This window comes from Biomphalaria glabrata, chromosome 17, assembly GCF_947242115.1.
Source record: "Biomphalaria glabrata chromosome 17, xgBioGlab47.1, whole genome shotgun sequence".
NCBI classification, from domain to species: Eukaryota; Metazoa; Mollusca; class Gastropoda; family Planorbidae; genus Biomphalaria; species Biomphalaria glabrata.
Genome location: NC_074727.1, coordinates 3,351,233 through 3,375,671, shown reverse-complemented (window position 1 = coordinate 3,375,671; position 24,439 = coordinate 3,351,233). Strand labels below are relative to the sequence as shown.

The 24,439-nt window shown below is 36.0% G+C and overlaps 3 protein-coding genes across 7 annotated transcripts; 2 read left to right on the top strand and 1 right to left on the bottom strand.

Annotated features, from left to right (window-relative positions):
- Positions 1 to 1,963: 1,963 nt before the first annotated feature.
- Positions 1,964 to 12,783, bottom strand: LOC106064106 (uncharacterized). Of its 4 annotated transcripts, none has more exons than XM_056016515.1 (11): positions 12,706 to 12,783; positions 12,218 to 12,348; positions 11,819 to 11,921; positions 11,172 to 11,339; positions 10,087 to 10,230; positions 9,750 to 9,876; positions 8,161 to 8,254; positions 6,729 to 6,831; positions 5,438 to 5,605; positions 4,204 to 4,347; positions 1,964 to 2,163 (listed from the first exon to the last, which is right to left on the bottom strand). In XM_056016515.1, the coding sequence occupies exons 2-11, from the start codon at positions 12,346 to 12,348 to the stop codon at positions 2,017 to 2,019; spliced, it is 1,329 nt and encodes a 442-aa protein (XP_055872490.1). In that variant the 5' UTR covers positions 12,706 to 12,783; the 3' UTR covers positions 1,964 to 2,016. The 4 variants fall into 4 exon arrangements, with proteins under 4 accessions (XP_055872490.1, XP_055872488.1, XP_055872491.1 ...); XM_056016513.1 differs by having other exon boundaries at positions 12,592 to 12,764; XM_056016516.1 differs by lacking the exon at positions 4,204 to 4,347 and having other exon boundaries at positions 12,592 to 12,764.
- Positions 12,784 to 13,001: 218 nt separating this feature from the next.
- LOC106064103 (elongation factor 1-delta-like) lies at positions 13,002 to 23,238 on the top strand. 2 transcript variants are annotated; one of them, XM_013222601.2, is made up of 9 exons: positions 13,002 to 13,129; positions 14,132 to 14,248; positions 15,096 to 15,179; positions 16,105 to 16,180; positions 18,101 to 18,261; positions 21,158 to 21,221; positions 21,557 to 21,682; positions 22,437 to 22,555; positions 23,144 to 23,238. In XM_013222601.2, exons 2-9 carry the CDS (start codon positions 14,138 to 14,140, stop codon positions 23,180 to 23,182), a joined length of 780 nt encoding a protein of 259 aa, XP_013078055.1. In that variant the 5' UTR covers positions 13,002 to 13,129; positions 14,132 to 14,137; the 3' UTR covers positions 23,183 to 23,238. The 2 variants fall into 2 exon arrangements, with proteins under 2 accessions (XP_013078055.1, XP_013078056.1); XM_013222602.2 differs by lacking the exon at positions 15,096 to 15,179.
- Positions 18,748 to 20,865, top strand: LOC106072773 (piggyBac transposable element-derived protein 4-like). Its single transcript, XM_013233247.2, has one exon. It carries the CDS (start codon positions 18,862 to 18,864, stop codon positions 20,608 to 20,610), a length of 1,749 nt encoding a protein of 582 aa, XP_013088701.2. The 5' UTR covers positions 18,748 to 18,861; the 3' UTR covers positions 20,611 to 20,865.
- Positions 23,239 to 24,439: the final 1,201 nt, after the last annotated feature.

Genomic DNA, 24,439 nt, shown 5'->3' with positions numbered 1-24,439 from the left:
GTACTATCCAAGTATGGTTGCTAATCACTTAACTAGAAGCATTTAGAATTTTATGAAGCTTATTTTTACTACCGTATTTAGAATTTAGACTGCCCTATGTTAATATTAAAAATACTGCAGATGTGAACATGGTGAAAAAAAACCTGACAAGCCCGTTTTTGTTTTTGCACACAAGGAGGACATTTTTTTAAGTATAATCTTTGTCGTCCTTTTTTTTTTTTTTTTTACATAGGACTCACTCCGACACTCCGTCTGTCTGTCTGTCTTGATTCTTTTACACGTTTTTTGTCTCAAGAATAATTTAGGCACAATTATTCATTGTCGAAGACAATACATGAATCAGTAAAAGAAATTAACCAATCAGTTGATCAAATAGTGGTAATTAATTAATTTTTATATAGAAAAAGGGAAGATAAATATCGCAGTTTTTAGAAATATGGCATTGATTAGTGGTGCTTCCTTTCTTTAAAAAAAGTATTTGTTTATATTCTGATTGTATGGTGATATAATTTGCAGTCGAGTTTATTTTTAATACATTGTAGTGTTGTGTATGTTCCTCGTAGAAATCAACAAAAATTTTATAAATCTTTATGTATCACATTTGTTTCAGCACCTAGCTTCAACTCTATATTTATGTAACTTTGCATGAATGTTCCTTGCATCATTGCAGAGAATGTAGTATATGTTTGAAGAACTTTGAACGCCCCCCCTCCCCCCAAGGACAGCACCTTTTACTTCTGCTAGTTAACTACACAGCATGACGTATCCATGTTATGGAGTGTGTGTGTGTGTGTGTGTGTGTGTGTGGTGAAGGTGAGAAGGAGTCAGCGATTGTTTGGTGGCTATGTTGGGTGAATGATGCAAGATAAGCGGCTTCGCCATAAGCTGTCCTGAGTACACCTGACGACTTCAGATTGCCAGAGTGAAAAGACGTGTTGTTGTTTTTTTGTATTGAGTTAAATTTCGTTTAAAATACCATTTTATATTATTACTAAAGTCTACTACATTGATTTCATCTCAAGTAGATTTTGTAATAATATATATATATATATATATATATATATATATATATATATATATATATATATATATATATATATATATATATATATATATATATTGTAATAAAAGTTATACTTAGTTATGTTCACAGAGAAGTTATTATTATTATAGCTTTTATGTAGCGCTACTTTCATGCTTATAGCATGCTCAGAGCGCTTTTGGTCTAATCTCATTTGTTGGGGGGGGGGGTGAGGGAGGGGTATCTAGGAGTTGGTTTTCCGTGCTGCCTTTAGGCGCTCAGTAAGCACAACTCTGCCCGAGTCGGGTGTCGTACCTCGAGCCCCCTACTAGGTAGCCAAACCAAGCCAAGTTCAAGCACACTTGGCCTCTCGACCACGCTATACAAGTTATTTAAAGTTTTCTAAGTTAAGATAGGCTATAATAGACCTACAACTGTTGTCTACCAACATTTTGGTGCGCTACAAGTCAACAACTCTCTACAACAATCCCACAGCGAAAAGAAAGAATGACAAGTACATGCATTCGAATTGAAATGCAGCAGAAGGGTCCTAGGTATCACATTCAAAGACAGCATCACAAACCAAGAGATTAGAGACAGGGTTATTGCAACGATTGGACCCCATGATGACCTGCTAACTATCGTAAAAAAAAAAAAAACGCAAGCTAAAAATCTATGGCCATATTACAAGACCTTCGGGGCTTGCAAAGACCTTCCTTTAGGAAACAGTACCAGGGAAAAGAAGAAGAGGCAGACCGAGAAAGCGATGGGAGGACAACATAAAAGAATGGACGGGCCTGCCATTGAAAGAGGTTCTAAGGTAAAAGACAGGAATGGAGAAAGACGGTTGACGAATCTTGCACGGTGCCCCAACGGTCCAACAGACTAAGGGATTGTTAAAGTTAAGGTAAAAGGTTAAAAAAGTAAATATGCATTATTGCATTCATTTAAGAGTAAACATTTATTCGATTGAGCTAGACATTGAAATAAAAACACTAAATTTGACATTTCTTTTTCTTTTTCTCTTGATCGTTCTTTGTGCTTAGCTTGATAGACTCCTCTTTACCCTGTCTAGTGTTAATGTGTTTTTTATCGACAGGTAAAATGGGTTGATTCTTTTGCAACATCATTTCTGTCAATTTCTGTTGTAATAAGAAACGAAACAAACTATAAGCAATCATAGTAACAAAAAAAACAAACAAGTAACATAAAAAATAAGTTTTTTTTTTTTGAATCAATTCCTCCTTTATGAGGCTGATTGCGGTCTATAACTTCATATTCTATTTATTTCTTATCATGCTTTATTACTGAAAGGAGTCTTTCCAGTAAGCTTTGCACAACCAAGTTCTATTAACAGTCCAGTCTTGGACCAGCCAAGAATTTCTACTTAAGATGGTGGCACAGAATGTTCATATATGTATATGAGCAAGCCATGTATCCCGGATGGGGGACGAAAGTATCTCATCTCTGCCTGTGGTCCCTTCTGGGGCATAGGCCACAAACCAGCTTCCTCCAGACATCTCGGTTCTGGGCGAGATATGTTGGATGCAGGCTTTCGAAGAGGTGGAAAGCTTCACCTATCTCGGCAGTAGCCGAGACCTAAAAGAAGGTCGACGTGACAGAGGTGTCCCACGAAAACGCTTTAAAGACCAGCTTAGGCGCCAACTTGCCCTAGATGACACAGAAGAGAGCAACTGGTTGTATGCTGTTTCAGACTGAGACAAGTGGAGTTCACTCAAAAAGGCCGCGGGATACACATTTTAGACCTAAAGAAAATTAGCTGCCGAGGACAGACGCAGACGGCAAAAAGAAAATTTTCATCGAGCACCGGCGGACAATGGTTACGCTTGCCCTGGGAGTGGCAAAATATGTAGGTCACAGCTGGGGCTGCGTATCCACGTGAAACACTGCATTCCTCATTCATCTTCAGACTCGAAGACAAGCCTTATTATTTATTCAAATCTTTACTGCATACAACGAATCATTTGAGTTGAGTGCGGGAATTCCCGATGAAAGTGTGTTCAATATAAAAAGACGTAAGCCAAATTTAATTTTAAGATGATTAGGCCTATATTGTCAAAAAAAAAAAAATTGTAACGGTCAAAAGCAGGGTTTTCATAGTGGCCAATTAGGTAGTTGTTTTCCCAGTGATATACAGAAACAGTCATAGTTTGAGCCGTTTTCAAAATACCCCCCCCCCCCTGTTTCTACCCAGCGTAATGTTTGAACCGATACCAATTGTCACAGTAGGCCTGAACACTGACCTGCTACGTCACAACCTGTGGGCAGTTCATCTGTCAAAATTGAGAAAAGACTAAATGTGGCTCAACAGAGATGGCTGAGACGGATTTTGGGAGTCAGTTACACAGACCGGATCTCAAACAAGGAAATCCTATGCCGAACTGGGGAGTCGAACACTTAGTGAGGTTGTGACTGAGCGTCGCATGAGGTTTGCGGGACATGTTCTACGTCAAAATGAATTACGCACACCAAGAGTTGCGATAGCATGGAAGCCAAAACGAGGAAAGCGCAAACAGGGACGTCCTCGTATTACCTGGCGACACACCTTCCATGGAGGACCTCAGAACAGTGGACACCAGGTGGTTGGAGGCTTCAGACATTGCCAGTGACAGATCATTATGGAGACAGCTTGCCGCCCAATGCGCCGAACGGCGCGGGAGGACCTAAGTCTAAGTCTAAGTGGGCAGTTCAGACAAAAAAGCTCGTTGCCACGCCACGTTGAGGCCTTATTTTACGAATGGTCATGTTGACCCCATGAAAAGTTTGCAGGCTAATAGGAGGAATTTGTAAACACCCCCCCCCCAAAAAAAAAAAAGCCCACATTTAACAAAGCAATGGATGGCTGCCTGGTCGTGCAGTATGCGCGCTGGACTGTCGTTCGGTCGTCTCGATGGTCCCGGGTTCATACCCTTCCGCTCCCATCCCCCCCCCCATCCCGTCGTCCTGCGGGAGGTTTGGACAAGGAAATTAATTATCTTCAACTCTGAAGGAACACCCGAAACATGTCAAACATTTTACAATCAAGCAAAAGATTGATTGTGCATAGAGATACTTTTTTTGTTCTGAGCAAGCTTTTCTAGACGAACTTGACTTTTTCCAAGTCAGTAAATTAGGTAAGTGTGGCTTATATGAAAAAGTTAAATTTGAGAAGTCTGTCTTACATGAAAAATGGGCGATACGTTTAAGTCATTTTTGGAGCTGGCTTCTTCAAAGAAAATGCCCTTGACCTCAGCAAATGTTTTGGCCTCCTCAAGGCTAACCTGTCGCTTAGAGTTCTCCGCATCAGCCTTGTGGCCCACGATTATCTATGAGTATAAAAAAAAAACAACAAGCAAAATAAAAAAAAAAAATACTTTAAAAAAATAAAGTTTATATTAAGTAAAGGGAGAGGACCGTCCAATTGCTGCCACCATTCTCTCTCTCTCTCTCTTTATATATATAAATATATAAATATATATATTGCAAGGTTTATCTTCCCCTTTTCTATATAAAACAAAATTAGTCAACTACCTACCACTAAAAGATTAATTAATATTTTTTTTTATTGATTCATGTGTTGTTTTCATCGTTGGATGATTACACAAAATTTAAACTTGACCGAGAATGAGAATTGAGAGACAAATGCATTCAAAAGAATCCAGCCAGACAGACAGAATGAGCTTTGTAAAATAAAATACTTGCTTTGCATGAAATCATTCAACATGTTATTCTCCCACACCCATTCTCGGATCAAGTTGAAACCTTAAACAATTGTTTATTGTAGGTACCAGTTAGTCTATTACTTATTGGTAATTAATTATTTTTTATATCGAAGAAAGGGAATAACTTCTACACTATTGATATATATATATATATATGTAGGCCTATGTATGTGTGTGTGTAAGTGCGGATTTCTTCCCTTAGATACGCTTTGTGTTTTTTTTTTTAAAGAATTTCTTAAAACATTTTCTGGTTAAATAATATTTTTTAAACTTCCGAGAATAAGAAACCCTTACCAATTTTATTACAGTCAAAAAAGTACCTTACCAATTTTATTACAGTCAAAAAAGTACCTAGCACAGGGTTTGCAAAAAAAAAACAACAACACAGTCACGGTCTATACTATACTCACTACACCAATGACAATATGTGTAAGCAGCTGGTGCTACGTAGCCACGGGAAATACTGCATTCCTTATTAAGATTCGGACTCGAGGACAAGCCTTATTACACCAATGAAAAAAAAAAAAAAAACTCTTGTGTAAACACAGAGAATGAGGGGACGTTCTACTATATTCTAAGAATAGAAACGCTTCCTCTTTAGTCGCTTTAGACTACAACCTGATCAAAGCAGACCACTGGAATGAGTGTCAGCGGGAATGGTGTGAAAAATAAGATTGAAACTACAACTGCTTACCAAACTTCTTTCCGAAGAAGCAAATCTCTCCACCGTGTCCAGCCAGTAGGGAAGCTGTTGGAACGTGTCCTTGTTCTGGACGTCATACATTACAATGATACCATGGGCGCCACGAAAGTAGGAGTTGGTAATGGTCCTGAACCGCTCTTGGCCTGCAGTGTCCCAGATCTGTACAGACGAAATGAGAGCATTGTGTGGTCTCTATTTCTGAATTTTATAAATATAATTTATAGCATAACCATCTCCCCTTTGTTATGGCGTGTGTGTGTGTTTCTGTGCATGAAGGTGAGAAGAAGTAAATGGAAAACAAATACACTCTATACAATTCATTTTTTAAGTGTTTTCCTTGCATTTTTAAAGATAAAAACACAATTTAGGTCTCGTATTTAACATATTTACCATCACAGAAAATACAAAACACCCGAAAAAAACACACACACATACACACTAAAAGTTAACTCTTTTGTTCCCAAGACAATCAAATCATTAAATACAAACCAAGATTCTGATGAAAACTTCCCCTATAAAACAGTGGTGTAGCTAGGATGGGGGAGGGGGTCCAAATTTAAACATCCCCCCGGGGTCCCCAAATGAGTGTCCGAAATTTGTTTTTACATTAAATATTACGACATTATCTCGTGTCTTGATGTCGAATGTGAGAATGCAGGAGCCCGTAAAGAATTCAAGCCCCACCCGTGCCCCCAAATACCTAGCTACGCCACTGCATATCATGTTTGAGTGTTAACTGGTATGAAGTATATTTCATTTGCTATCGTTACAATGTATTGTCATGATAATGAGCAGTTGTAGGAAAAATTATCATAAAGGATAATTGAGATTATTTTTTTTTTAAATCTAAACGTAAACGAGAGCGACTATTAACGAAGTATTAGACATAATTAGACAACGCTCATCCTAATGAACAACCCACTTTGAAAAGTGATCCCATTCCACACGCCCACACACAAACATAGGCCTATAAACATACAAAGCTCAACGTAAACGAAAATGGAGCTGGATAGGACACACCCTGCGAAAACCAGCTACCAATGTTGCAATGCAGGCACTTGACTGGAACCCACAAGGAAAGAGACAAGTGGGCAGACCCAAGCAAACCTGGAACAGGTCAGTCATCAGTGAAGCTGAGGGTACTGGAATGACATAGGAGCAGATGAAGAAAGCTGCTCAGAACCGAGTTCGGTGGAGAGGTGTGGTTGCGGCCCTATGCTCCCCAGGGAGTACACAGGATTAAGTAAGTAAGTAAGTAAGCAAACTTTTTGAATGTTTTTACTTGCAATTTTATTGGCTGGCCGTCCGCTGATTGGATAGTACTGACGGAAAAGTCAACCCCAATAGTAGCTAAATAAGTTTCTGTAAAACTCTTAGTGGCGAATCTAAAACAAAACAAAACAAAAACATTTTTTTTTAAATACGTTTAAATATAAACTTAAATATAAACATGGATAGGTCTATGTATCATTTTTTTAAAAAGATATAATAAAGACATGTGTCAAAAACATTTAGCGCCAAAATGTCCGGCGCCATAACAGCTGCGCCAAAACGACCGCTCCGCCAAAACGTCCTGCTTCGATTTGTTATATTTGTGAATGAGAACATTGGTCTACAAGCGACGCTATTTGCACTTCGATATATTCGTGTCTTGAAACAAGAGCTGTTTAAAATATGAGAGAAATGTTTTCTGGTCAAACAAATTGAATGTTTAGCCCAAATGTCTGGGACCTTTAAGTGTTTTTCTATGAGATATATCTATATATAAGAAGCTATATGGGAGCTCTTTTGTGGCAGTTGGACGCTGAAGTAGAAAGAAAGGTAACTCGAAAAAAGTGGAACAACGTAAAGGAGCAGACGTCGTCCTGTTACTGAAAACGAAACTTCCGGCAGAAGGGAAGACTATTGTCATGCATTTTAAACCTCTATTCAATACGAGGTACCAGCATATGTTTCAATGGCAATTCCTTCGGAACAAATGATTCCATTCACTGCAAACAACTAGCAGGATATGAGCAATACGTACTATAACAATTGAATTGCTCCGCACTCCTGTGGACTACTAGCTGCTCGAAGTGATTACGGTGAACTATTCATTGAAGCTATTTTGGTGAACTATTCATTGAAGCAATTTTGGTGAACCGGTCGTTGAAGCTATTTTTGGTGAACCTTTAAAGGCAGAGCAGGATTGACAACAGTGCAAAACTGTGCGGCCGTTCAGGGCCTCATCCTTAAAGTGGGCCTCCACATTTTAAAATGTGAAAGTTTTAACAAAATAGGCATATTAAATGTGAGAAAATACAAGAAAATAAAGGAAATGAGATTAAATTTTAAATTCCTCTATTCTCTCTTCACAAATTGGCTATGACGTGCTTTTATATTTTTAATAAGTGCAGTTATGTTGAAGTTTGTAGGGGTAGGGGCCTCCACAGAAACTCCTGCCCGGGGCGGCGGGGCCTCCACTAACTAAAATCCGGCAGAGAAGATGTGATTATAAAAAAAAAGAGTTTTTGGTTGTAGATCGTTGCTCAATAAATGCGCTGTAATGCTTTCTTTTGATGCCACTAACAGTTTTGGGAAGCACGCCATTTAAATAAATCTTCCTCACAGCGTCACGAAACTGTCGATGTATGGAATCGAATATATATAATGTTCAGGTTAGGTCCCGAAGATACAATTATAGTTTTTAATGTTGCTCGAATTATCTCCCTTACCTTTGTAGGAAGCAAGTCTTGCCCACATTTTCAGGACCAATGATAATAACTTTGAAAAATTGCGCATGCTCCGTTGGCTTTGTAACTAAAGTACCTGAAATAGTAGATTTTCCGCTAGAGGATATAGAAGCTTCAAATAAATCAGCAATGGGATGATTAGATGATAAGGAAGTATAGCACAGATGGTAAAATATTTCTGAATCATGAATGAATGGCAATGTCTTAAATTCCTAAGATTAAGGATGAGTGCAGTGTTTTACGTATCTATGCAAACCCACTTGCGACCTGCTTATTTTTCCACATCTGATGTAGACAAGGCCGTCTCAAATGTGAATCCCGCGGCTTTTGTGACAGCTCTCCAACTGTCTCTTTCCAGGGCCATCTGCTGCCAGCTACTTTCCTCTTTGCCAGTTAGGGCGAAAAGTCACCTGAGTTGATCTTTATATCGTATACGGGTGACTCCTCTCTTAGCCTTTATTCTTTAAGCTCGCCAAAGAAGATCGCATTTGGCATGCGGTCGTTTCCGGGATAAGTGTCCGTACCAGCGCAGATGTCGAATAGTAATTAGTGCTTCTATACTTATTAGCCAAATCGGCCTCCAGCAGAACATAGTTATTTTAAATGTAGTCTTGCCAGGGTATGCCCGATGGAAGCGTTCGACGAGCCTTAGATGTCTCCTATAAACAGGTCTCAGAACCATACAAAAAGGTGGTGAGAACCACTTCTTTATAAACACTGAATATTGTTGCTAGGTGAAAAGACCTATTCCATCATACTCTCAGTTTGAGGTGACCAAAAGCGCTGATGGCCATAGCGAGACGGTTGTCTATTTCTCTTGACAGTGACGCATCGCGAGACAATATGCTGCCCAGTTAGATAAAGTGGTCAACAACATTAACGAAGTGGCCATTCACATTGATTTGTGAAGCTGGATTAGTTTCGTTTTGGGACTTCTAAAGCATGACCTCCGTATTTTTTAGGTTGATGGACAGATCAAACGAGGCAGCAACCTCAGCAAACTCATGCACGACAAGTTGAAACTTGTTCTCAATGTGTGCAAGAAGTACGCAATCGCCCGCATAGAGCAGCTCAGTAACAATCATCTCTTTAATTTTAGTACGGTAGAGAAATTGCCGTATGTTAAATGTGCTGCCATAGGTGCTAAACTTGAAGTAGGTGCTCAAAGTTCGGGCGGTATATTAGCCTACATTTGTTCAAGTACAGAGTGAAGAGTTCAGTTAACCTTTTTGTGAGAGCAACACCACCAATTTTAAAACTTCTGCTGGAAAACCTTCTGAGCCTGACGCTTGGTACACCTAGTCCTAGACAATACAGACTCACATTTATGGAAGTTAGTGTTGCAGGCTTTTAGAGATTTTCATTTTTGAAGGAAAAACTATGTATACAGTGTACCATATAAAGGATATTTTTAAAGTTATTCCGTTAATTTTGTAGTTTTGGAGTCCTTGACATTGTTTAGTTTATCGTGAAAATCCGTGGTATGCTAGCAGACACGACAACTTAAAAATTAGTAAGATTAAGAAATGAAAACACCGGAACAATAAATACAAATACATGTAAAATGTCACCTTTTGTGTCCTTTATTTGGTCTTTCCTTTTGGAGTTCGGCGTGACTGCCTCCCTTTTTTGTTGGTTTGTATTGATGTGTCCTTCGCCGATAGAATGTTTCTTCTGTAGCATCATTTCGGTCAGGTTCTGTTGTAATAAATCAAACAAATTAGTAAGCCCTTTTTTTATGAATAAAAATTATTAGGTCTAAATAAACATTTTTAAAAAGAAAATGCACTACACAAATTAGCTTGTACACAAAGCTGTGCCGATAGTTTCCCTTGTCGCCCAAAGCTTAAATAACACTTCTTAAGGCAATAAGATCTAGAGTATATCTGCGATTCCAGCTTGACTTACTTGAAAAATGGCCGAAACATTTAAGTTATTCTTGGAGCTAGCCTCTTCGAAGACAATTTTCCTAGCCTCAGCAAAGGCCTTGACCTCCTCTTTGCTGACCTCTCTCGTGGAGTTTGTGGCATCAGCCTTGTTGCCTACTATCATCTGCACAGCAAATAACTATTATAAGGTGCGTGCATTTTTTTTTTCACAATCTATTTGCTCTACCTCAGGGGTTTTCAACCTATGGGTCGCGACCCCCTTGGGGGTCGATTGACGATTTGCCAGGGGTCGCCTAAGACCATTGAAAATATGGATTTTTTTTTGTCTATTCTTCTATTACTGTATGGGTGTGTGCGAGGGGGGGGGGGGTCGCGGCAGAGTTGGGGGGGGTGTAAAAAGGGGTCGCCGAGCTTAAAAGGTTGAGAACCGCTGCTACCTATTTGAAAGTATGTATCTATCGATCTATGTATGTATGTATTATCTATCTACATATCTGCCTGTCTGTCTTTTTCTATATTTTTTTTACAAACCTTATATCAACACACTCTATAAATTTTGAACATATTTTCTATCTCAATTACCATTCTCAGATCAAGCTGAAACTGTGCACAATTATTCATTGTACTTGACAAAACACAATTCAATAAAAAGTAAAAAAACAACAACATTAGTACATTAATTATTGGTGAGCAATTATTTTGTTTGATTTCGTAATAAGAGCAATAACTGCTACTTAATAAGAGATGTGGATGTATATATGGATTTAATTCCCTTATTACGTATTGATACGTTTTTCTTCCACCTCCCATTCTCGGATCAAGTTGAAATTTTACATAATTATTCCTAGTCGATGACAATACACGAATCAATCCAAAAATTAATCAATTAGTTAATCAATTAGTAATATTTAATTAATTAATTTTTTATGGCAGAAAGGGAGCTAAACCTGCCCATTTTCAGATAAGCGGTTCTTCCCCTTAGATAAGCTTTTTTTTTTTTTTAAAGAAATCTTTTTTCTTTTGATTGTTCTTAAGCTTGCCCCATTCTCTTTTCTGTCTACTACTAGCTTCTGGTGCAAATTGAGGCCCGAGGTTTTTCCTTACTAAAGCAATGCCTGAAGGGGCCAATATGTCCACCATGTCCAGCCAGTAGGGAAGCTGTTGAAATGTTTCCTTGTCCAGAACGTTGTACAGTACTAGGAATCCATGAGCACCGCGAAAGTAAGTGTCTGTGACGGTCCTGAACCTCTCTTGGCCTGCAGTGTCCCATATCTGTATATAGCAGTCATATATGGAACTAGGTTTTCAACTAAGTATACGCCTTTATAATCTATAAAAATCACCCTTTGATTAAACTGTGAATAATTATTTCTGTGTTACCTTTTATTCTTTGTTCGAGTTAGAATTCTTCCTATTTACGTATTAAATATGTTCTTTAGAGTTCTCTGTCCCAACTGATATCCACTGTTCTTTCTCTCTCTCTCTCTCGTTAATAGACTCGCTGCATCTCTTTTCTCATTAGCTCTCACTTATCTTATATAATACAGACGTTACTTCAAAAAAGAAGATGATTACGTCCTACGCGTCATGCACTCTTTCTCTCAAGATCTATATCACGTTCTCTCTCAAGTTCATTTCCTTACTTTCTCTCTCTGTCTCTCTCTCTCTGTTATGCTGTCACTAACACACACACTCTCTCTTTCTCTCGTCAGACTCAACGCTAAAATACTTCAAATATTTAAACTTCCTACTTGTAGCTTGATTTTTTGATCGTCTGCTGATTGGAGAGTGGCGATAGAAAAGTCGACTCCAATAGTGGATATGTAGCTCTCACTAAAACAGTCATCGACATATCTAAACGAAACAAATAATAGACAATTTACACTTTATACTTTCATGTGTATCATTATGTGTGCATCATGTTGATGTTATTAGAGAGCTAGTATGAGAGCTACTCGCCAGGTGCGTGATTAGTGTAGCAGGTAGCACATAGTATTCAATATTCAAAGTGAGGTAGCCTCAACTCTTTTTAGTGGTGTAAGAAAAAATCGCTGATCCGACCAGAACAAACACACAATTACAATGTTTTTTTTTCGATGTTAAATGCTGGGAGAATGTGCTACTAGTGCATCTGTATCAAACTGACTTACCTTCGAAGAAAGCTTGTCTTGCCAACATTTTCTGGACCTATTATAAGTACTTTGAATAAGTGCGCAAACTCACTTGGTTTACTTTCTAAGTTAGAATCGTCATTGTCTGTAGTATTGTTATTTTGATTCATCTTTTTTTAATAATTAGAAAATGGTTAGCTACAAAATCAATATAATTTATACAACATCTTTATTAATTGTTATATTAAACAATTATTAAATTTACAGGGGTTTTTGGTTGTTGTTTTTTTTTAATGTTGAAAAGTTTCTTCTTGGGATACTGAAAATGTGCACATTAAAACTTCTTACTATAGGCTTATTTTTCTATTTTAGATTACATATATTATATTATTTATATATAGATAATATTTTACCCTCAATGCGTATTCCTAAATGTAAATGGCCTAGTGTACTCTATTTTAAAATCCCATTATTTAAAAATAGACACAAATCAAAAACGATTAAATAAATATAGTCATTGTCATTACTGAGTTCAAGACTCCAGATGTCTACAGCCACTGTGTGTGGAGCCCATTTTAGCAGTTTAGTCATATATCTGATCAACATTATTGTTGCTTAGAGATTGTAAACTAAAGGGAATCTACTCTTTTTTTTTTTTACATTTCATCTAAATTTAGTTAAGCAAATCCCATATCCAAGATTAGTTTATCTCTAGATCTAAATCACTGTATTTTAATTCGCTTTAATTAGTTAATAAAAGGGAAGCATTTTTTTTACCATTTATAGATCCATTTTCCACATTTGCTGTAGTTTAATATTCCCTACTCCCAGTCTCTTTACGATGAAAAAACAAAACGTATTGAACTTTTCACTTTTAACCCGGAAACACCTCATTACAGGTTACTTCCTTTTTTAAGTAGTCGTCGTGGTTAGAAAGTGATAAGTTTTCAGGTGTGGAAAAAGTTTTATTTTTTAACTACTACTTACAACAATTCTCATTTAACTATGTCAAATTTTCAATGGCCCTTTGTTTCAAGTTGTAAAATGCTCTTTATCAGCTTATAGATCTAGGTCTAGACTCTACATTTACATCAATCTAACACCACTCATCTACGACGACGAGTCACAAGAAATTTAAAAACTGAAAGACTCCTCAACTCGAGTCAGACTGAGGCTCAGTAGTTGTCTAGAACTACTCACTTACTGTCAGTGTCACAGTGACAGTCATAGATCTTTATTAGATCTATATCATTTTATAATCATAGGTCATAGATCTAGAGTCTATAATATATATATATATGATATATTATATCTAGATCTATTATTATTATCATCACACTCAATCTTAACTGTCTGATACTCTGACTTTAAATAGTTTCAAGTTTCTTTTGAGTCCTACTCCTATGCTGGTTTAAACTCTAGTTTTATGACTTGATTATAGTTATAGTGGAAGTACAGAATAATAGATTAGTTATATATAGATTATTATAGATCTATATTCTACTATAAGTCTATAACTATACTGTTACTTTAGTATAGAAGAATAGTATTGACATAAATAATAGACGTGACTATAGTTATAGTGGGAGTACAGAATAATAGATTAGTAATAGTTATATATAGAATATTATAGATCTATATTCTACTATAAGTCTATAACTATACTACTATACTCAGACTATACTATAGTCACTATACTGTTACTATAGTATAGAGTGTTATTGACATAAATAATAGAAAGCATCTAATGCTACTAATTAATAGAATCTAGGCCCGGGCCTAGGGTAACCTTAGAAGGCTTAGAATTAGATCTAATCTGGATTCAAAATGTAGAATTCACTAAAATTACATTTGTAATTTGATTGATATGCTCTACGGTACTCTACCTTGGCTCCTTTATATCTTAGACTTAGTTATAGATATTAACTTCTCTTAACAATCTTTTTCAATCAGGTAAAGATGGCTAGTCCGTTAGTTCAAGAAAATGTTTGGCTTCAGCAACAGAAATTTGAAGATGCTGAACGTCTATACAGACAGTTGGAAGCTGGTACACTGTCTTCTAGTGGACAAGTTAGTAAAAAAATACATTTCTTTTTACTTATTTGGAATTCTATTGGTTGTATACATTATTTGATTCTTGGGAAGATTTTTATCTAACCAACAAGTCTAATTTATATATTACATAAATATGGTTTAAATAAAAATATATAATGAATAGATAGATAAAAATTATGCAATAAAAAAATTATAAGACAAAATTTTCAACCACCTAAAATAAAAAAAACTCATAGTAAAAGTCAAAGTGACTGTGTTGATTTCTTAGAGCGTAACTGACTTTTTACAAATCTTTGAACCCTGCAAACTGATTTAACTGATTAACTTGACACACAGAAATACAATACTAAAGTTATATCAGTGATAGTTTCAAGTGTGTAAAAGTGCTAGTTCCTAAAATTGTTCTTTTTTCTTTTCTCAACACTTTCTTGGAAAGACAAGGTACTTTTTTTTTTTTTCATGTTTATACTTGGTCTTTGTATTCTCACTAGCAAATTGCCCTTTTGTCTATTAAAATTAAATGCTTTCAAAAGTTAATTGTTTCTTTTTTTTTTCACTATCTGTTGTTTTTAATGTATGTATCCAAAAGAAAAAAATGTAAAAAACATTTATTTGCCATTGAAGAATAGTTTTGCATATTGAAAGATAAGTAGAAAATAGTATTTGATCTTGTGCAGCCCTGAATGCTCATTAAATGGCAAAATTTTTCAAGAAAACTAATTTTGTCATTTTAACATATCTGCTAATACATTTATTGAATCTAAGACTTAATATAAATACAATTTTTGATTGGCGCAAAGCCTTTACATTTTTTTGTATAAGATCCATACACTTGAGTTAAACTATTTTGTATAATCTGTAGAAAGTCAGCAACTCATTGGCTGCTGATATAGCACAAGTCAGAAAAGAAATACAGAGCGCATTAGATAAAGCACCAGTTAAGGGAGTGAGTAGTTTCCCTTTAACTTCAGCTCTTTGTATTTATTCTTATTTTTTTAATGTTTTTGCTGTTATAGATTTTTTTTTTTATTGTGACCTTATCATTGTAGTCAAGAAATTATTTGGTACAATGCCTCCATGCACTTATAATAATTTATCTAATTTTGATAATTTAAAAAAAAATAATTTTTGTTTTCTGCACTCCCTAATATTAATAGATCACCTTCTTAAAAATAATTGAATCAAAGTGTCTAATTACAACAAACTATCTGGTTGCTTTTTTTTATTTGGGATTTTCTTTATCCGCATTTTGATTTTTTAAGATTGGATTTACATTCTTTAAGCATTAAGTATAGTAACATAGTAAAATGAAGAGAAATCAGTATGGAGTAAGCTAAAGAAACATTTAAGAAAATAAAGGAAGAGGACAATTAGGACAAACTTTGAAATACAAACTAAACAATGTCAATGACGCCATATATGAAAAGATCACTATTGCTACCTAAAAAACACAAAGTACTTTTTGCTCCAGTCAAATGAGATTAGAACTTCTAAAAAGCACTCTAAATTTAAGGTCTACCTGTTAACCTGCATAAAGTATCAACACTTCCTATAACCTAAACACAGGATACACCGAAAAAGCCAACTATTTGCAGCTATCCGCCATACATGAAAATCTCCAATAATTTGATGTTGTTGTGTGTTTTGAGTGTGCTTTGTTGTTGTTTGACCATTTATTTCTGTGATCTAAATTCCCTCTGTGTATTGTCCATCAATATTGCATGTGTGCTTCTAAATTGAATTTTCAAATGGCAATTTTTTTTCTTTTTCTGGCTTGAAAAGAAATTTGATGCTTAGATTAAAAGCAGTTTAGTTAGCTACTTTTCCTTTGATTGACTTCTGACAACAAAATTATTTGTTCCATTCTCTAGGCTGGTGGTGCTGGTGATTCTAGTATTGTACAGCGCCTTGAAGCTGTGGAAAAAGAAAACAAAGAATTGAGGAAAAGTATGTTCTATTGTATTCACATGTTTGTCCATCTGTTACAAATTTTGTGTCAAAAAATGTATTTAGTAATTTATTTGAATAATTGTACAGAATTAGACCTTATCTGCAGTTTTATTACTTGTAAGAACTAACTTTAAATAAAATTAATTGCTGACTCCAATATCTTTACAAATAATGAAATTACAGTCTAGTCTAACCACTTGGGTCTGTACATTAGATCTAGTTCTTTCACCAGCTTTAAAACTAAAATAACATACATACTTTAAACATCTAAATATATTTCACTATTAGTTTAACCCACCATAAATTAAGATCTTACCAAAACCACAATTCTCTTTATAATGTTATGAATTTTTTTTTTAAACAAATGAACTCCTTAACCACTAACTTTCATGTTGATTACTTGATACATTTGCCAACATTTGGTCTGTTTTTTATCTTCATGCCCACAAATATTTTCTTAGTAGCATATGTCTAAAACTCGGTACGTGACGTTTTGGCCCCGCCGTTTTGGCCCCGCCGTTTTGGCGCGAGCCGTTTTGGCGACGGGACGTTTTGGCGCGAGATATCATTTGACGATAATTTAATAAGCACGTAACTTTTATAATAATGTTTATTTCACTCTACCATAATATTGTATGTATAGTATGAATTCTAACACCGTTGAGAGAATTGTTTGTTTTTTTTAATTATAAAGGTTTTGCTTATTTCATGAATATAGGCCTATAATAAGTCAGATTCCTGAATGGTAATGACATGCTATATGTGAGTTCTGCTAATCGCACTGGATGACATTTTTGGATTTCTTTCCAAAAGATTTAGTTTTTTATTTGACATTAGTGTAATATACGAATTATCTAAGTCTCACACTGTAATATAACAAAACATCTAACGCTCTATTACGCTGAATGACGACAATAACTCCACACATAGTAAAGATCAAGACTCGGAATGTGGTCAGTACAAACTCTAACGTGAATCCACCAATATAAACAAACACTCTGGGCGACAATAGATAGAAACAAATTCACGACACTAAGATACTTTGAAAAGATATATTTTGAGAAATTGGGTAGGGGTGATTTGGGTGACACATCTTGCATTGACGCAGGTAGAGTTAAACAAATGAAGACAAGACCAGCACCGAGCACTGGTCGTTGGCGTCATGCGTCTGGCGATCATCTCCTTGGGAATGGTCATTACATGTGACACCTATCCCGCCCCTCTCTTCTGCTCACATTTCACTCCTTGTATATACTCTTTCCTCCACCCCTCCCCTCTCTCACGCGTAAGACGATAATCTGTTTCTAGCACTCCACTTGACATCCCTAGGTGCGAATTTATAATCCTTAATCTTTAATTCCGAGAGCGGCCCAAAGTCTACATACCAAACAGTCATTAAATAAACCAATGTTAATGTAAACAAATAATTGCATCAATTTTTAGTCTATCATCGTTTCATTTTTTTTTAAATTTTTTTAAAATTTTAAAGTAATATCTTAAAAAAACTTTTTGAAAATAAAAGTGTGCCTCTTAATAAACACACATACACAAGCCAAAATGTTTATTAAATAAAATGTGAAACACAAACACACATTTACATTTAATACGTGAAAAATATGTCTTAACACAAACACTCATGCAAAACATAGATCTAGATATGAATAATTCTTTTAAAAGAAATAATACAATAAATGTACATAATGTATATCGCGCCAAAACATCCCGTCGCCAAAACGGCTGGCGCCAAAACGGCGTCGCCAAAACGTCCTGCTTCGCTAAAACTGAATGTATTTGATCAACTGGCTTAAAAACTGTTATAGAGACCGCAGTTAGTTTGTGAAAAACAAATCGTTTGGAATCAAAATGTTTTATTTACTGTTAAGAAAATGATTAAAATTGTTTACTTTATTTATCTAGTTACTGAAGAGCTCCGGTCATTGATACTTGGTATTAAAGGAGGATCCGCACCTGCCACAACACCATCCAGTGCCCCACAAGGCAAACCTGCACCTCAGCCACAGAAACCAGCACCAGCTGATGACGACGACGACGATGATGATGACTTGTTTGGAAGCGATGTGAGCTCAATTTTAGCTAATCTTAGTCTTTTTTTTTTCCCTTTATAATTCTGCTGTTTTTTGGAAATTTGAAACTTCTAATTAGATTATAGCAGTTTCTTAGTTTTACAGAACTATGAAAAAAATTGGAAGAGTGTTAAGATGTATGGGAGTGTTTTCTTGCCCTTCATCAACTGTTGTGAGATTGGGTGGGTGGGGGATGGATAGTTCCTTTGTTGTATGTTATTGTATAATCTCGTGGTTAGTCTCTCTTTCCACTAATTACTTTTATCAGTTTTCAAGCTAAATTTTGCTCTCTCCTAATGCTCTTGTTAACTCATTAGCTACTAATGCGACCAAATGCGCCCATCCCCCCCTCACTACTAATGCGTCCAAATGCGCCCGCCACGCCTCCTGCCACAACGTGACGTGTTCAGCTCTTTTTCTCACAGTAAGCGAGAGGTTTTTTGTCACTGGCTGGGTTTTTTTAAAAGTAGGAATGTAAATCGTTTCAGCAAAAAAAAACGGATGTTTTTCTGATTTCTCTTTCGTTTTCTATGCGACTTCAAAAGTAAGTGAAATTTCAGTCGCTTTGATCTCTCAATTTTGACTTCTGCTACAATGGAGTTTCAGTTTCTTGACTCGCTTATTGCTGATACTAGAGGGTCTATAGATTCAGATAATGAGGCAGAATCTGATTTAGATTTAGATAATTTAGACCTAGATCTAGAAGTAGAATCTGATAGCGATACTGACGGTGATATAGATCTAGATGTAAACAATTCTGTTAGTGTTAGTACTGTAACTGAAGCTAGTCCTAATGATAATGTCGCTGATCCTAGATCTAGTACTGAATCTTTATCTTGGACCAATACTTTGACCAGTGTTTCAGATCAAATGCTACCATTTGAAGAAATAGTTGGGGGTGTTCACTATCTAGAAGAAGACTGCAGTCCTTTAGATTATTTCAAATTATTTATTACGGATGAAATGATAGGGTTGATGGTTACAGAAACCAATAGATATGCAGAGCAACAGCAGGTAGCAAAAGGCCAGAGGGATTCCCAGTGGAAACCAGTGACTGCTCAAGATATTTACACCTTCCTGTACATCAATATTATGTTTGGTATTCATTGGATTCCAAGTACTAAGCTCTACTGGTCCTCGGACAAAAGCTGGAGGGTGCCAGCAATAGCTGATGTAATGGGCCGCACTCGGTTTGAAAAGATCAGGCAATATTTTCACCTCAATGACAGTGCACACTTTCCACCAAGAAATAGTGACAACTATGACCCATTGTACAAAATTAGGCCTCTACTGGATCATGTAAGGAGTACATGTCAAGCAGTATACAAACCTCAGCGCAAACTGAGTGTTGATGAGGCAATGGTAGGCTTTCGTGGTCGCCTCGCTATGAAGCAGTATTTGAAGAACAAGCCTACTCCTTGGGGCATCAAGATTTGGTGTTGTGCAGAAGCCTCATCAGGCTATGTACTAAATTTTAGGGTGTACACAGGCAAATCAAATTATTCATCTCCCAATGGCCTGGGATACAATGTGGTCATGTCGATGACTGAGCCATACTTGGACAAATACCATGAAGTGTATTTTGACAATTTTTTTTCCTCTTTGAAGTTAGCTGAGGACTTGTTGGAAAGAAAGACCTATAGCTGTGCTACCATCAGAGCTCGTAGAAAGGGTTGGCCTCTGCCTAAATCAAAACAAAAGAAAGGAGATTTGAAGATGAGACAGAAAGGGCTGATTGTTGCTACACAGTGGACCGATAAGCGGCAAGTCAATATCCTGTCCACAAACTCGGACCCTGTCATGACCACAGTTGAGCGTAGGTCTAAAACAGGCATGCTAGATGTGGAAATACCTCTACCAGTTGTCAATTATAATAGTGGCATGTTTGGAGTAGACCTGGCAGACCAGCATCGTTCATACTACCCAGTTGGACGTGTAAGCAACAAGTGGTGGAGATACATGCTATGGTATCTGATAGACATCTCTATGATCAACAGCTTTTTATTGATGAAAAAATCTAGACTCAATGATTCTACAGATTCTTTATCTCAAAATCACTTATTGTTTCACAAGAAAGTAGCTGATCAGCTTCTGACAGCAGCAACAAGAGTTACACTACTAGACACACCAAGTGTTGCAGGAAGATCAAAGCCATACAACAGCCATCACATGTTGCAGCCTATGCCTGGCCGAAAACGCCGCTGCTTTCAGTGCTCTAAAGATGGGAACAAAACAGCAAGTGGCAGAACCAGTGAGACCAGAACTGGGTGTCATATGTGTCAAGTTCATCTTCACAGAGGACTCTGTTATTCCAAATTTCATGAGTTTCTCAGGCAGCAGTAAAGTAGAAAAGCAAAAACTTTTGTGTTTATGTTGATTTTTATCATTTATTTGTTTATAAAAATAATTGAAAATATATATTTTTGGAAAGGTCATTCATTTCTCTTTTTTTTAAAGATTTTTTAAAAGTAATTAGATGATATTTAGTATTTTTAATAAATTTTTTTGTAAGATGACTCTATGTGAAAATTAGAGTTACCTCCCTTTGCTTAGTATTTCAGGCAATGAAGCTGGGGTAAGGGCCTAGTAGCTAATGAGTTAATTGTGAGTTATTACACTCCTGACCCTACTTGCTCTAACGGCTACTGAACCAGACTTCCATCTATAATCCTATCTATTCCTGACCCCCAGCTACCCTAAGCTTGACCTACTCTTGATGTCTTCCCCCCATGTTCCCCTACCCTGTCAGTCTCTATTGTTTTGGCAAATAGTTGTCTCCCTGCAGTTTTCCCCCTTGTATAGATAAATGACTAGTGCTACTTGGAATGTTTCTAACCACTAACAATGGCAGTAACACATTGTATTGCAAACATCAAATCAAATATTGCAGGATGAAGAAACAAAGGCATTGAAAGCCAAGAGAGTTCAAGATTATCAAGAGAAAAAATCTAAAAGTAGGTGACACTATTGTTGATGAAAATTTTAGGAAATTATTGTTTTTATTTTGACTTTTTTTTTTAACTATCAGAATATCCCTAAAGTTTGTGTAATAAATTTGATCAGATAATACATTTTTTAAGCATTGGCATTTATTGTATTTAAGGATAGAAATGTGTTATGTTTAAATAAATTCAATGTTGTATTTATCAACAATGTTAGAAGAAACTCTTTTGAGTTCTAGAGTCTTACAGAAAAGTCACAGTATTTTATAGTTCTTTTGATTAGCTTGTTATGTCAAGTCTGCACATAGACAAGATTCTATCAAAGAATTATTTTTGTGTGTCCTCAGAGCCAGCTCTGATTGCCAAATCAAGTGTCCTTCTTGATGTCAAACCTTGGGACGATGAAACAGACATGGCTGAAATGGAAAGAAGGGTTCGTGCTATTGAACAAGATGGATTAGTCTGGGGCGCATGTAAGTAATTCCAAAAACTGTATTTATCATAATGAGAACCCTTTTTTTTTTGTTATAAGGTCATGTGGTCCTGTTCTGTATTTATCTTCACTTTTCTTGCAGTACAGATGGGTCTTGTATGTCCATCATTACTTAAAGACCCATGTCTCATCAACAAATAAGAAAAATGTTAATTTTTTAGTGACTTAACATTGCCAAACCCTACATTGACAGTTTGTTTTCTTAGCTGTCTACTAGTTTATTGCTTTGCGCTAGACAGTCCACAATGTATCTCTTGTGGGGGAGAGTAGCTAGTGTGTTTGTGCTTTCTATTTTAATTAAGTATAAATGTACTTCTCTATACATTAATCATTTTCTAAACAGGTGAAAAAGACAGATTAAATTGTCTAGGATTATCATTACTTTTTTTTCATTCCTATAAACAATATTCTCAGAGGTTTGTTTAGTTTCTGTAACCAAAAATGTGACCAAATTATCATTTTATCCATTTTTTTAAATTACCCTTTGCATTTATATACACAGTTTTGCAAGCATTTAGTTTATAAAAAAAAAAAAAAACAGCTGATGACAGGGAGGCAATGCAACTTTAAGAACATATCAAAACATTGATACATGTCCTGATTGTTCTCTATACTATAAAGTGTTAAGCTTATTAGGGTTTTGTGAATGATTTCACCATTTCCTTTGTACAAGTTTAAAAATCACCATGGTGATGAATTCGCTTGTAAAATTTTCTCTCTTGTTTTCTCTACAGCAAAACTTGTAGAAGTTGGCTATGGAATCAAGAAACTGACCATCATGTGTGTTGTGGAGGACGACAAAGTCAGCATTGAAGATCTTTCTGAGAAAATCACTGGGGAAAATGAGGATTTAGTAAGTTGGCTTCTTCCATGTGCTTGACTTTCTGTGCTGTGATTACTTTACATTAACCTACTTACTATCTTCTAACTAGATCTCATGACTACCAGACTTTTAATTTAATTTTTTTTGACTAGCTCTCTTCTTACTTACTAGGAGACACGGTGTGTTGGTAAATTTCTGAAGCTCAGAATGCAGAGAAACATTTGGCCCTAGTACTCTGGCTAAAGGGGATGTGAATGTTATTTTTATTTGGACAAACACTGTAGAGGGATGATATATGACCTAACCCTTTTTATATATGTTAGTTCCTAAGGTGAATCAATGATCCTCAACATCTAATTTCAAGCACTACTGGAACTCAATAGGCATTTTTTAATACCCTTAAAAAAAAATGCCATTCCCCAAGCCCAACACTATTTAATCTAAAGACTACTTTCAGTAAACTAAATGCTTTGTCACTTGGCCATGACACCCCCAAGTTGCACATCATTTTATAAATTTAATATCTTTGTTGTCAAATTTTATCGTATTATCGACTACTTTGTAAATGGAAATGTAGTTCATTACATTCAATAATTTGTTCATGTTTCTGCTTCACAGGTCCAGAGTGTAGATATTGCTGCATTTAACAAGATTTAATTGGACAAAGACTAGACTCTTATTTAAAATTGTAATAAATATTATTTACACATGTTCTCTGATGTTCTTGGAATTTGTTTTGTCTTCGTAGAATTGAACTTTTTTTTTTATTTGAAAGGCTGTAAAATGTTTACGACACTAGTATCATTGAACAGCCCCTACAGTTGAGTTTGTAAATAGTGGTGCAGTATTTATTTTTCATTGGCCACTCCCTCCACAAGCATATTGCAGATCAGAAATGTTGGGTAGACTTACCATAGTGAGGCTAGATTTACTGAAAAGTTGTCTGTTTCTCTTTTCTTCAAAAAAAAAGTCTTGTAGGAAACAAACTTGCTCCTAAGTGTACAAAAAGTGCTCTTTTTGTGTTTCATTAACTAGAGTAAGATTCACTTTTTTGTATAGGCCTTGATTCTTGAATTATTTGAGTACTAACAAGTTTAATAGGAAAAAATAATTTTGTGTGAAATTGTATCAATATTTTTGAATCTCTCTTCCTGTTTGTGAAGTATAGAATTTAGGACTGGTACATTTTCCATATTAAACAATTAATTAGGACTGATTAACTAATACGTTAATTTTTATTGATTCATGTGTGTTGTCATTGACAATGAATAATTGTACTTAAGTTTCAGCTTGATCCCAGAATGGAAAGTAGGAGAAATAACGTGTAAAAGTTTTCAACCAGACAGGAAAAAGTAAGGTAGAAGAAAAAAAAACAATCTGAACAATTCCTTGTAGCAGAATTGCAACAGAAAAATACATGTGGCTTATTTAAAAAAAAAAAGTATGACTATATCACTGCACCTTAATGTAGTTCAGAGATGGGTGAACTGGGCCTTTGATACACAAGTGAGAGAACATGACATGTTTGGAAACAAAATATAATTTTATTTTAAATTATCAGACTGATTAGCAATTCACTAAAACTGACATCTTGTAAAAGCAAGAGAGGGGCTAAAATCTTCGTACCGGTATTATAATCCAACAGCCAGATAACTATTTGGAACTGTGGCAAAGAAAAAAGCAGAAGCCTATTGAAGAATAAATCATTTGAGGTCGCAGGCGCTTTATAGGTAACACCCTTCGCAAGCCTGAATGCACTGCATCCAACAAAATGGGCACCTCACCAGGAACCCCAAGGAAAGAGGGAACGGACAAGAGATACAAGGCGCCGAGATTTGGAAGCAGAGAGTAAGACGTGGAGACAGACTCGCCTTAAGGAAGTTGGTAGGTTCCTATACCCTAGACGGGACCACA